The 14,546-nt window shown below is 40.4% G+C and overlaps 1 protein-coding gene across 3 annotated transcripts; it reads left to right on the forward strand.

The window, feature by feature from the left end:
* The first annotated feature begins 1,358 nt into the window (after positions 1-1,358).
* On the forward strand, positions 1,359-13,608 carry plat (plasminogen activator, tissue). 3 transcript variants are annotated; one of them, XM_026188434.2, is made up of 15 exons: positions 1,359-1,498; positions 6,242-6,329; positions 6,653-6,776; positions 6,983-7,117; positions 7,945-8,055; positions 9,557-9,731; positions 9,928-10,019; positions 10,112-10,286; positions 10,385-10,470; positions 10,568-10,630; positions 10,749-10,953; positions 11,057-11,193; positions 11,864-12,004; positions 12,154-12,302; positions 12,409-13,608. In XM_026188434.2, exons 2-15 carry the CDS (start codon positions 6,267-6,269, stop codon positions 12,574-12,576), a joined length of 1,824 nt encoding a protein of 607 aa, XP_026044219.1. In that variant the 5' UTR covers positions 1,359-1,498; positions 6,242-6,266; the 3' UTR covers positions 12,577-13,608. The 3 variants fall into 3 exon arrangements, with proteins under 3 accessions (XP_026044219.1, XP_026044221.1, XP_026044220.1); XM_026188436.2 differs by having other exon boundaries at positions 6,653-6,695; XM_026188435.2 differs by lacking the exon at positions 1,359-1,498 and adding an exon at positions 4,422-4,610.
* Positions 13,609-14,546: the final 938 nt, after the last annotated feature.

Consider the following 14,546-nt stretch of genomic DNA (forward strand, 5'->3'; position numbering starts at 1 on the left):
CAGTAACTGTGAACTGTGTCCGAGAAACCTTCTCGTATTCATTTTATGTGACACTCGATACCCTGATTGTGGATTTGCAGCATCCGAGCTCCAGGAATTATAAAAACATCTACCCACACATTAAGACAGCAAACTAAAATGTTTAAAACAGTGGTTTGTGCAGATGCTACAATTACTCTGCATGATTTACAAATACCTTACCATTTATGGCACAATGTAAATAAGGACAAACAAAATAAGAAAAAAGGTACGTATTTTTTTTCATTACTTAACACAAAAGAGGAAGAATGCCTTAATTGGTCAGTTTCATAAGAATTTCAAGGAGATAAGAGTCTTGTGTTGTAACATGACCTGATGTAACTTATTCCTCTGTAGTAGATTGTGTTCTTGTAATGCGTGTCTTTGTTTGTAATTTTCCTTAATGAGACTTGAGAGCTAATTGTAATCCAACACAGATGAAGACAAAGTGGGACAGACGCCAAACTAACTTCCCCCCCTAAGCCATTACACCCCAAATTGTTGTATTTTCAGCAATTTAATGTAGATTTAACAGCCAATAAAAACAATAAACATGGATTATTCCAAGAAAATAAAAACCTTAAGTGTTCTTAAAACGACATGGAGCTACTTTTCAGGCTAAATGATTGATTTCCTGAGGAAGGGATGGGTTGAATAAAGGGGATTGTGGTTGTAACAAAGGGCTCCTGGTGCCAGGTGGTTAGCCACAGTGATACAGTACCACCCACAACCCATCACAGCCTCCCAGAGGCGACCTACTGTGCGAAGAATGAGCTGTTTACTAGTGTTTTGTTGTTTTTTTCACTTTACACGTCTGCTTAAAAGCTTCAGTAGTTTTTGTTCGGTTTGGTTGCACTCCAACTAAAATAAAATAATAAAATAATAATAATAATAATAATAATAATAATAATAAAAACGCGGTAGCAACACATTTGCATAGCATTCACTATATGTAAACATACATCCTTTACATCCTTTAAATATGCCATCTATCTATTAAAAATGTTTAAAAACATTTATAACGTGCATATGTCTCTCTCTTTCTGTTACACACACATTTTATGTGTGTTGTCCTGAAATGTAAACGCATTTTGATTCTCCTTTAAATAATAAATAGGCATACATTTGAAAACAATAGCATGTCGTTTATATTGATCTATTTTATGCAATAAAACGGGCGTATTTCTGTTGAAAGAAATGACGAATGCAGATTTCCTCATCAAATACCTTAGAATAAAACTTGTTAACCTGTTAACTTGGAATGGTCCCGCCCACCCGGCTGCATCATCAAGCATCATCCGGGCCGGAGCCGACATCCCTGACGTCAGCCCGCTCCCCTGAAGCACCGGTCCGACCGGAGCGCTTCGGTATAAACTTGGAGCGGAGGGACAACCAGCTCAGTCAGAGCGGCAAATACAAGAACACTCAGAGTTACTGCAAAGACAACGAGAAGAGATCCTTTCAGAAGATTTCGTGTCTGGTAAGAGCTTTTTTCCTCCTTTGTATTAAGATGTCACCGCGGTGGAGGTTTACATGCACCAGAGGATTCTCCTGCAACAAACTCCGTTTTACTACGTTTCCCTGTCGCTCGTTATTATGAAACAGTAATTATTAAAGGTTATTCAGTTAATTGGATCCGCTTTATGTGATGATGATAATGGTGTTGCAGGGATTTTGCGCGGTTCCAACTAAACGTGTCAATTGGAATTAATTATCATGTTTTATAAAAAACAATCAAAAGGAACTGAACATTTTTTTAACTGGTGTGTAGTCTTGTGATAGAGATATATTAAGGTGTCTCTTGGCATATAATGCCATAGATTAAAACAATTAGAATAATAGTACAGCATAAACAGCCAAAACTGTACTAACAAGTGTTTCAGCTAATACAGGATGTCGGTTAAGGTGTGACTTTTTTCTTTGTCTATTTAATGTCATGCACGTTGCAGCACCACTCATAAAAGTTTTGGGTAAGCTGTGTGAGGAAAAAAAACTATCTTGCAGCCTATGAAGTCATTTATGTGGAACATCTCATACTTTTCTCACCCTGACCTCAGCAGCTCTCTACATCCTCCTCCACCTGCTAAGTTTGGTGGGAGTCTAAAATCACATACAGCACTTTTCAATTTGCGTAATCAAAACTGACACAAATTGCTGTACAGCTTCTTTAAAACATGGTGATATCGTGCTTTGCTGCTGGACTGTGTGTGTATTATCAAGCTGGATTCCACAATGCCTCAGTATGTGTTTCTGTGTACCAGCTTGAGCCAAGCCGAGTGTGGCTAATGAGCTGGATCTGTGTCTGAGCTGGCGCCCTTGAGAGCGTTCTCCTCCTTAGCATCTGTCAGCGCTGATGTTCTCCATCGCACTGATAATCTGTACTGCTGTGTGCTGAGAGAAAGTAGAGTTTGTAACTGGTATCTGCTTTCCTGGCAGTGTGGTCAGCTGGATTTTTGCCTTACACTTATGTTTGTGAGTCATAGGATCAGCACCTGGGGTCTTACAGCTTTAAGCCTTCTTATATATCTGTAGTCTTCCTTTCTGACCAAACCTTCATTTACTTCACACAATGGCCTCGAGACTGGATGTAAAATACATCAATGCCTACATGTGTCTCTGCAGACCTCGAGCTGGTGTGACTCAGGAGGATTCATTCTCTTTCTGCTGACCTCTGGGATTTAATTCCCCAGAACACCCTACCGTTTTTTTGCCTTTCTTCGGTTTCTTTCTGAGGTCTTCATCCTTGCATCCTGTCCTGCATAGCTGTCTCAGATTCCACTATCTCGCCACTTCTAACATCAGCAACTGCTCCCATAACCTGCATTTCTTCATTTTAGGAGCTTGGGTTTCATTCCGATAAAGATTGCAAAGTATCATATTGCACACAGAGGGAAGGCAACAATGCTGCTCTCTGTTTTGTGGGAGTTTACGGAGCCAGATCACAGCTGCTTTGTTGAAGCTTGACTGAAATCCCCCGAGTAAAGAATGCATAATACCTTCGAAACATCTTACATGACATCACATGCCATGACAGATCCTAACAGTCACTCTACACACATGCAAACCTCTTACTCAAAAGAATAATACCTACTGAAAGTATGGTAAAGATTCAGCAATACCATCAGGTCAGACCTGTTCAACGCTTTAAAGTTCAGAACCTCTTCTGAGAAATACCAGTAAGAAACCAACTGTAAATTTTTACGCTGTAAAGGTGTTTCCTCTGCTAATTCCCCCATGTGCACCAGTGTGAACAGTCCTCCCACTCTTCACTACTTTATTAAGTATCAAGTGTGATATTTGTGTAGATGAGAGACGGGAAGAGTGACCACAAACATGCTCAAAGTACTAGAAATTTGAATTTCACACAGAGGTGTAAACTTTGTTCCTTCACAGTCTCTAACTTTAACATTTCAGCTTTGTCTCTAGTAGAGAAGCATGCCTGACCCTTTTTAAACTCAGTTGCTACTAATTTTTGCTGAAAAATCTGATGTCAGAGACCGTGGACAGCACTTAAGACCGATTCCTTAAAAACACCAAAGTAGCATGAACATAACTGCTCTATGTGTGTGTTTGTGTCTGTGTGCATCTTATCATCTGCTGCATATGTTTGCTGTTTTCACGTGCTGCAACTCATAGCAGCTGTTATGACTCACAGTCTGACTGTTGCTACTCTGAAAATGCTTTCATTTCTTCCATTCATAACTGACCCACTAACTGGGGGAACCACACTCTCCACAGAGTGCATACTTGGTTGTACATGTTTCAGCTACTAAAAGTCTGGGTGTAACAGACCAGTGTGTTAAGCCTCTCAGTGCCAGAAAGCTGTATTGTGTCTCATTTAGAGTTTACTGCTATTTATTGCTTAGGATACTGTTTTAGATCAGCTAGGGTTATAAACTGTTATAAGATCATTGCTACTGCAAAGTGGACCAAAGACTACATAGATATCTGTAATTAGTTGGAATACTGTAATAAGATTCCATATTTTACACTTTTATTATTATTACAACATTAAATTTAAGTCATATCAGATATTTTCCTTTTGAAATAGCCACTTTTTTAGTTAAAAACAGATTAAAATAGGCCAGACAGATAAATGTCTGACTTTTTGTCCATGCTTCTGCATTATTATCCACATAGATGCATTAAAAGTTGTAAAACCGACCATATAAAACATATAGTTGTACTGTAAGATTACCAAAGGAATGTTGTTTTTTTATGGCCCCCAATTGGGCCTCCGCATGAAAGATATACTAGAAAGGGTGGATGCACATATGTTAACATCCGATGAGTGTTTGTCGGCAAGTGTTTTCGTGCTTGCGTGTGTTGATATGTACGCCCGTTTCCTAAATACATGGGGCCTGTGCTGGTTGTGTTATAGCAGGAAACACATGTTTTAAGCTGACAGGGCCAGAGAGAGAAAGAGGGGCGACTGCACTGAGCTGAACAGCTGCACAAAGGAAACAAAAAAGAAAGTAGTGTTTTGTTGTCGCCCTGCCAGTTAGGTTCCACTGGGGGGTTACAGCACAGGACAACAGGGTTTTTATTTGTCAGAGTCAAGAACAGCCTCCAAGAGACCTGCGTTCTTAATGGTGAGTGTGTGAATTTGTGTTTTCATAGTCAAACTCTGAGAGGGAGTCTTTGTTCAAACAATGAGGAGAATGAACACTAAATCTTTGTGTGTGGGAGTGTTGATTAGCTCCACGTTCCTGAGCACTTTGTGCGTGTATGTGCGTGTATGTGTGTGTGTGTGTGGGTGTTTCATATATACTGATATATGAAAACACAATGCAGTTTTCTATTAGCTCAGTCAACCGCAGAAGGTGATTCAGTGAAGAACAAGCCAAAAGAGAAGAGAGGGCAAAATGTATGCAGATGTGTCTAGGTCTTTGCATGCTTGTTCATGTCAGAGATTTTTTGGACTATTTTAAAATCACTTGGAAATTCTTTATATGGATATTTTTTAACTTTTCAGGTCAATTGTGTCCAGTGTTGTCCTTTTTTCTTTCTTTCGACTCCTGCTTCTACTCACCCCTCCTTCTTCTGTGACTCATGTTTACTCACACTTGATTGAGGAGCTACAGATGCTCCTCTCTACCACTTTTCTGCATAATTAGACTCTTCTATAACAGAAATGGAGCAAGTGGGATATCAAACAAAAAAAAGGAAATATAAATTTAGTTACTTTTTCTTGGTCTTTTGTTTTTTCCTTGAACTTCCCTTTGAAGTTCTGAGTCACTTTGTCCTCACACAGCTGCTGCTTTGCTCTGGTAGAGCAGGAAAGCTCACAGGATGGTTCAGAAACTGTTTTTCTAGTGTGCTGCGTTTCATCGCTCGAGGGCTGTCTGGACTGTGTTGTTTGATGTGGCGATCACGCTTTCATTTTTTTTAGTTTTTTTAAAGACTTTATCTGTGTCCTGTTTATTCCCAATGGGAAAGAAGTAGATTAAATGACAGACAGTGATAATAGAGTCTTTTTTGGTATGTAAATTTTTAAATAAATAGGATGATATGGCCTCATAGGAACGTAAAAATAAGTGAACTGAATATAGGTCAGCATTGAGTTTATTCACTTTCCTATGAGACAGCTCTGCAAATGCTGCTAAAACTTCCTCTCTGAGTCAAGAAGTCAGCTCGGCTTCAAGAAACAAGGAATGACCCCCAGGTTCCCACAGCTACCCCACCTCCCCCCACCCTTTCCTCTCAGAAACAAGCTTAGGGATGGAGGAAGGACCTACAGTACAGCTGGGAGGAGGTGACCAGTGTTCATCATTTTCCTGTGATTGTTGGCTTAGTATTGGTGACAGATTAAGGAGAAAAGCTTAGATTAACATGAACATGACCTCACTTTCAAGTCAGTCACCTGACTGAATGTCGAATATTTGAAGTAATCTGAATTGTTCCGGTTTTTGCACAGCTGCAAGTGTTTTCACTGTGTGTATGTAGTGACAATGACAGCGATGGTTAATGTCTCGGTATGCAAAGAACATATTAACTTTGAGAGAAAGTGGAAAAAGAAGGAGTCGGTTTTGTCTTTATTTATGACCTATTTCACAGCTTTAGGAAATGACTATTCATAATTTTTATATTTCTCATAAACCATTGTAAACACAGTCACGTAGCTGCCAATGTATGCTATTCTTTGTCTGTGTTTTATTCCCTGATCCATCCATATGTCCATATAAAACTGCTTCTAATATGTGCATGTGTTTTCTCACTCCAGCAAACAGAAGACCTCTGGAAAAACCATGACCAGGTCACTGCAACTAATAGTGCTCCTCTGTGCTCTCTGCTGCTGCCTAGCGGACAATGTAAGTACTACAGAACAGTACCTTAAGCTGTCTTCAACCTACTGAAAATCCTGCATATTTTACAAGGGCTTATCTCAATACAGTCCAATTCCTGTGGTTTATTATCCACTTGAGCAAACATTTAGCCCGTTTAATGTGTTTGAATTTGTGTTTTTGCTGTATGACAGTGTGCCACTGACTAGCGATAGCATTCATCAGCATTTTATTTTAAATTGTCTAATTTAAAGTTCATACGCTGACTGTTGCTTGAGCTGGAGGCTGAAGCCGTTCATCCAGTTCCCATGCATGTCTGCTCCATGTTTTACTGGTCCTTTCTATTGCAGGTGGAGCTTCTCCGCACTAAGAGAGGGACTCGTTTTTACAGAGGTGAGCCTTACAGGCAGCCAGCCAGAGGGACGCTTTTGATTATTCATGTCCAGAAGTCTTCACCTTCCACTGACACCTCCTGTGAGCCTCATTGTACTTTTGTTCATCTCCTCTAATAACACCAACTTCTTCTTCATAATCATCAGTCTTTTCATTTTTTGCTGTCAGCCACGTGTTTGTGTTCCTCCCTCCTGTGTTTTTATGTTTCTAACAGTATGACAGTTATGTTTTTCTGTGTTTTCTATCATTTTATTGGTTGTATACTTATGTTTGTGTGGTGTTTTCAGTACTTTGCATGGATAGTGAGACGTCTGCTGTGCGTAGTTTTGGGGACACTTGGCTACAATGGAAGGGGCAGCGTGTGGAGTATTGCCGTTGTGATTTAGGAGGACGAGCGCGTTGTCATATTGTGCCCGTAATCAGTGAGTGTGACATGAATGCACATACACACAAACACAAGGAGACTGTCTGACTGACTTTTCTAATCAGTGTTTTGTTTCCATTGAGCAGAATTTAAATGTACTATTTGTTTATCTGTCTGTCAGTCTTCTTTCCTGCCCTCACTGCCCTCTGCCTTCTATTATAACTTCAGTTCACCTCTAACGGGCTGTTATAACCTCAAATGATTATTTTTTGTTGGCTTGCCTCGGTTATGTGTCCAAATCCCTGTTATTTCAGTGCATCCAAACGAAGAGCTGCTGGGTTTTCTGTGTTTTTGAGTGGGCGTCGTTTAGTCTGAGATTATTTGAACTAGATTCTCCAGACATGCCCTCGTGCGTACTTTCACCCCCACTGACGAATTCTGTGAAGGCTGATTACCCCTCCCTCAGTCAAATTACAACCACATTTTCAGTCTGCCAAACTGCAACATCTGTGAGCTCATACCACTGGGAGTGACAGCAGAGCTGTTATTCTAAGCGTCGGCCTTTAGGAAATGTTGAAATAATAAATGAAAACGAGGACTGCAGATGGCATGAAACCACTTCTGCTCTACAGAGAAATCCTTGACCTGACATAAAAAGTTTCAAAAAGAAACTATGATGATATTTACTACAAGTAACAAGAAAGTCCGGGTGAACCATGCACAAAGACTTTTGCATAATCCTCAATGTTTCACTGTAGTATATGACACACAAGCCTCAAACCCAATCTGTGCAGTGGTCATGGCACATCCATCATATACTAACTATTTAAACTGTTAGTGGATGACGTGTGGCTGACTAAACGGCGCTCTGTCTGCCTCTTCCAGACTGCTACGTGTCTCAGTGTTATAATGGAGGAACCTGCAAGGAAGCTGTGTACACTTCAGACTACATCTGCCAGTGTCCCCGAGGCTTCACTGGGGCTCAGTGTGAGATCAGTGAGTATTCAAGAAACACCTAAACACCTAAATCGTGGGTTTTCAGCTAGCGAACGACCAGAGATATAAAAATAACAATTAATATAATTTCATTATGTTTTCATTTCAATTTCAAAAGTGCCAAAAATCTTATTCTTTCTAATTAACAATCCCAAACCACAAATATTCAGTTTACAGTTACAGAACAGAAAAAAAAGCAACAATGAAAAAGCTGTTAAAGAAGAGTTCACTCCAAGTTTTCAACATAAAACTCGCCAGTAATCGTTTTTTGGTGACCTAGGTGACTCAAATGATGGTAAATAAAAAAAGGAAAGAAATCCACAAACTTTGTTGTGAAAACTTTATAGTAATAACTAATTTTGGTTGCCAAACCAAAGAAGCTGCAACACAGCTCAACCAAGGGTGGTTGCACTCAGTATTTCCTTCCTTTCTGTCACAAGAATACACCTTTTATCATGGGTAGATGGACACTACCGATGGTTTATATGATCAGTGTTTATAGGTTGGCTTTAAATTCAGGTGTTTTCTACCTCCTCCAGTATTAACATCAGTATAAAAACTGTGCACCAGGAGCTTCATGGCATGGGTTTCCATGGCCCAGCAGCTCCTGTAGGTGTAATGTGTAGGTCTTACATGAAATTTGTAGATGTTCATGAGCAACAAAGTCGCGATTTCTGGAAAGAGACACTGACTTTTTCAGATGATTTTTTTGTTTACAGCTATGAGGCCCATAAGGCGAGTGTCACTTATATTTAGGACAAAGCAACATTTCAATAACCAGAGTCTCCAATACTGGACAGGTCACACCTAAACAACCTAAAATAGACAAATAGCACTACAGGCTGGAGCAAAACACATGCGATTGATTTGTACTGTGCTTTTAAAGCAGCAGTGACTTCGGGTGTGTCCATAAACTGGTGGTCTGATTAAAGCTTGTTAGTAACTTTTGATAAGATCACAGTCTGACTGTGTGACTCATACTACTGGTGTCATGGGCCTGTGGTTTGGAGGGAAGACATAAGGATCATAAAGGATGGAAAGACATTCTGGGATATGAATGTTTTTGTTTCTGTGGCCCACTTTTAATCACTTGAAGGACACTCCACCCTCTCAGTGGAATAATTATCTGAACTTCAGCGGTCACAGGCAAATGATTTTAGTGAAAAAAACTACGAGTTAATATGGCCAGGCTATAAATCTGATGCATTTACAATCATCATAGGTTATGTTTGGTCACTGTTTTAAAACCACTAATTGGAAAACAGCGATATAAATGCTATTAGGGCACAAATTTAAAGCCTTATGTAAGAAATAGCAATGTTTTCAGAATTTATCCAAAAGCTTTTTAATAGTCTACAGCTTTTTCAAATCTAAAAAACCCCTGAAAAAAACAAGAACAAGACATATTATGTCGGAACAACTTACTCAGACCAGTTATTACGTTAATATCAGTCTCATATATAAATTAGCGACTACCACTGTCTGTTTCTCTCTCCAACAGACACCAATGAGAAGTGTGTTGTGGGGCAGGGTGATGGGTACCGTGGCACCGCGAGTGTCAGCCAATCAGGAGCAGAGTGCATCAACTGGAACTCAACATCTCTGAGAGGAAGGAGGTTCACGGCTCGAAAAACAGACGCCATCAGCCTTGGACTGGGCAATCACAACTTCTGCAGGTACCTGTGCTGGAGCGTCTGCGTGAATATTTCATTTGCTATCTATAAAAAATAACAAGACTAGGATTGTTCGTCTTGAAAGCTGGTGGCCTGGTGTTAACAAATACTGGAGTAGACTGGAAAACATAATAACAGAGCCTTTTACGGAAGCTATGAAGATGTTCCCTTATTGTCTTTGTGTTTCTCCTTATGTCAGGAACCCTGACGGTGACAGCTCTCCCTGGTGTTACATCTATAAAGGCACACAGATTGAATGGGACTTCTGTTCTTTGCCCAGATGTTCAGAAGGTATAGATATACAAAATCCTAACATGTAGAAAGATCAAATACCATTAAATGTGGGCTTACATACATCTGTCCATATGTGCTCTTTGGAGCAGATAAGCACAGAGAATGTGCGCTCGGCTCTGGCCAGCAATACCGAGGCACAGCATCTGTCACCAAGAGCGGCTCTCGCTGCCTCCCGTGGGACTCTCCCGCTGTCAAGCGCAAGATGTACAATGCTTGGAGAACGGACGCATTGGAGCTGGGACTGGGCAGCCACAGTTTTTGCAGGTACATAGGCCAGCACCTATTTTAACTTCCTTATAATTGCAGTACATTTGATGTTCTACTTTTAAATGAGAAAAAAAATCTCTTTTTTTATTCAACAGAAATCCAGACAATGACGCAGGTCCATGGTGTCACACCTACAAAAATATGATTCTGACCTGGGAGCTGTGCGACGTACCAAAATGCTGTGAGTTCCTTTACATCAATGAGTTCATTTGGCAGCGATAGCAAAGACAGAAGTTAAATATTGAGACTGAGGATAACCATAGTTTTCCTTTCTTTAGCGAGACGTCCGCCTATGCCCACTCTTGACCCGCGTGCTCCCACCACTAATAACAATAACAGAGGTAGGATATCTTCACAGCCAGTGAAAACACCTCAGACATAACCAAAAGTCCCTCCTTCTGGGTGTCGATTAATCCTACTGTCGTTCAACCATCATTCTCCAACCTGTCTCTTCTGTAGGAACATGTGGCAAGCGTTTAGACAACACTTTATCCCAACCATCGTTCCGCATGTTTGGAGGCAGAGCGAGTGAAATCACGGAGCAGCCGTGGCAGGCGGCCATTAATTTTTACCAACCCCGTCACAAAAAGCACTTTCATCTATGCGGAGGAATCCTCATTGATTCCTGCTGGCTCCTGTCTGCTGCACACTGCTTTGAAGAAAGGTAGCACTGACTTCCAGCTTTCACACATGCACGCACATACACTAAACACTAGTCGAACGTGTTTGCCATATAGCAAACAAACGAGTGCGCTCTGTCTTTTCAGAAACGATGTAAATAAACTGCAAGTAATTTTGGGGAGAACGTTTCGGAAACAGAACTCCAGCAGCGAGCAGATTTTCAGCGTCGAGAAACTCTGGATCCACGAGAAATATGACAAGGAAACATACGACAATGACATCGGTGAGTGAACATTTCATTGTAACAGAAACAATAATCCAATATTTTTTTATCTTTGTTTCGAACTTTTCATTTATTAATATAAAAGTTTAAAAATAAACTTTTAAACACAGCAGTGTAAACCTATAGCCCAAATTAGGTTTTCAATACAGTGCGTAAACTTAAGATTAATTTCATAGTCGGTACAAAGAAAGGTATCGCTTGTACCTTAATCCAGAGACACAAATACACAATTGAACTTTTGGTCATGTCTTTGAGCTTTTGGCTTTGTATGATTTAGTCTGAGCCACAGCAGCCCCTCCCGACTGTATTTCAAACTTTCTGCAAGAAGGTAGGGTGAAAGGGGCCAAAAATGTCTAATTTTAAGAACATGACCTGAAAAGCTGCACCAAGGTCCTCTTTATAAGCACACAATCATTGCCAGACTAAAAAAAAGAGCTCTTAGTCAAACTGTTTGTGTGGAGAATTGAGGCTACTTTAGTCATACTTCAATGTTAATAATGAAAACAGAATGAGACGCTTTAGTGAACTTGTTTTCCTCCAGCAGTAATGATATGGAAGCTTAAGTGGGCAGCAGAGGCTTGTTAAAACTTTAACTCAACTCTCAGTCTTCATCCCACATTTTCCCAGTGCATTGCCTTGACTTTCCTTTGGTCACTCTTTCCACTTGCAGCCATTTTGAAACTTAAGACGGACGTTGGCATCTGTGCTGTAAACTCTCCAGAAGTTCTTCCGGCGTGTCTGCCCGAACGTGGGCTGGTGCTGCCCGACTGGACTGAGTGTGAGATCTCAGGCTACGGAAAAGACGCAGAATGTAAGAAAACTAAATCATAGCCTTTTTTTTTTTTCATTTTTTATGGCTACTACTGTACTTATCGCACAGACAAGTTGGTGTCATTTTAAGTATCTGAGCAGCAGGGGACAGTATAGGCAATCTAAACTAATGCAACGCTCTCTTCACAGTTTCTCCAGAGTATTCTGACCGTGTTAAGAGAGGTTATGTTCGCCTGTGGCCCAAAGAGCGCTGTGTCCCAGGGGTGCTGTCTGGACGCACAGTTACCTCAAACATGCTGTGTGCTGGTGACACTCGAGGCCTGGACGACGCCTGCAAGGTGAGAACACCCACACTTATCCTCACAGTTAAATCATGCTCATAACATTATAACTTTTATTTTCTTTACACTTTCCCTTAAATTTGCTTCTTGGATTCAATTACAGGGAGACTCTGGTGGCCCGCTTGTCTGCAGATACAATGACAGGATGACTCTGATGGGTGTGATCAGCTGGGGCGATGGGTGTGGGCAGAAAGATAAACCTGGAGTCTACACCCGTGTCACCAATTACATTGACTGGATTAACAACATAGTTAAAGCAAACCCGGTTTAAATCAAAAGAAGATGCAAATGAGATGCTGGAGACTAAACGCAGAGGGTGGAACAAATATGTTTATCATTAAGTTGATAGACTGAGACACCCACTGGACTGTTGAGGGCTGGCTCTAGATCCCACCAGACAGAAAGCTTATGTGATAATGGCCATTTCTACAGAGACACACACGAAAGACCTCAATCGGGAGTTTTTGTGCTCCTGGGTTTTATGTTCGTTACAGTCTTCAGTGTGAAAGTGAAAAGATGAACTGAAAACACATTTTTTACCTTCTTTCTGGGAGGTTTTAAAGCTGTTTCCCCCCCTGAGCACTGGCAGTTAACCTATCTAGATAAATAGGAAAAAATATGGATATCCCTCTGCTTTTTGTGGTTGACTTTATGCTGGTTTATACAAAAATGACACAGTGGCACGCTTAAGATCAAAAGCACTTTTAATCCTCACTCAAAGCAGGCCTTTACTTTGCAGAGTACAGTGAAACACATGGGGATGTTTCTCCACAGGGCATTTTAAAGTCCTTTGTCAGGAGGACTTGTCTTATAGCTGAGAGATACATTTACTTAATTAGTTTAATGCAAAATGTTCTGCATTTGCTCACAAAAGGGCCTTCATCCAAACCACAATCTGCTGGTTCAGATTCTGCTTGTTTTTGCAGATTTTAATAGTTTGGCACTCTGCTGTGTTGCGCTGTAGATTTGAACTTGTGGGAGAAGGAAAACTGTGTCTTAGGAAGAGTTCAGCTGCACCTGGGCTGAGCCCATACTTGTATGTAACATGTATATTATATATTGTATACTGCTTATTGACTGCAAAACTCAAATCTGTAAGAAACTCATGTCTTTTGTGAGAATCTGGATTTTAGAAGTTTTGTATTAAGTTAATGTTCATGTTTGTTTTATATTATTTTGTAGAAATCTAAATATGTTACTTATCCCTGTATTGCCACTTGATAATTTATTGTTGCTTGATAATTGTTATTGCCTTTCTACCATATTCAGTAATACCATTGTCAATAAATAACATTTGAAATCATTTTATCAGATCATTTTAAGCTCATCTTTTTCTTTCTGTTGGAGGAAATTAAGTATGTTCAGTCTCATTTATAGATAACGACAGCCACCCTAACAGGTACACCTGTTCAACGGCTACAAACATCGATCTGGCCAATCACAGGACAGCAGCTCAGTGCATTTAAGCATGCAGACCTGATCAAAACTATTAGCTGAACTTCAAAACAAGCATTAGGATGGGTGATTTAAGAGACTTTGAACTTGACATAGTTGTTGGTGACTGACCAGCTGGTCTGAGTATTTCATAAACTGCTGAGAGAATGGTCCACAAAGGAGAAATTCAGTGAGTGGCAGTCCTCCCAATATAAATGCCTTGTTAACAGAGATCAAAGGCTAGAGTGCAGAAATAACCTAAAAAACAGTTGTTACAACCAAAGTATGCAGAAGAGCATGTCTGAAAGTATAACGTGGAGCCTTAACGCAGGAATGTTACAGCAGGACTGGATACCTCTCCTGTCAACTAGGAAGTAGAAACAGGCTCATTAAACTGGGACAGTAGAAGCCTGGAAAAATGTGGCTGGTCTGCTGAGTTTCAACTACATTCAGATAGCTGGGTCAGAATTTGGCACAACCGACATGAAAGCATGGATCCATCCTGCGTTGTATCAATGTTTCAGGCTGCTGCTGTTTCTTTGGCACACTTTGTGTTCTTTAGTACCAATTGAGAATTTTTTAAACACAACAGCCCACCTGAGTATTGTTGCTGACCATGCCCATTTCCTTATGACCATAGTTTACCAATCCCAGCTGGTTGCTGCATTTATCAGGATACACACCATGTCATGAAGCTCAGACTCTCAAACTGGTTTCTTGAGCATGACCATGAGCTCACTGTACTCGAATGCCCTCCACAGTAACCAGATCTCAATCCATTAGAAAACTTTTGGGATGCTGTCAAAT

Source organism: Astatotilapia calliptera, chromosome 12, assembly GCF_964374335.1.
Source record: "Astatotilapia calliptera chromosome 12, fAstCal68.1, whole genome shotgun sequence".
Taxonomy (NCBI): Eukaryota; Metazoa; Chordata; class Actinopteri; order Cichliformes; family Cichlidae; genus Astatotilapia; species Astatotilapia calliptera.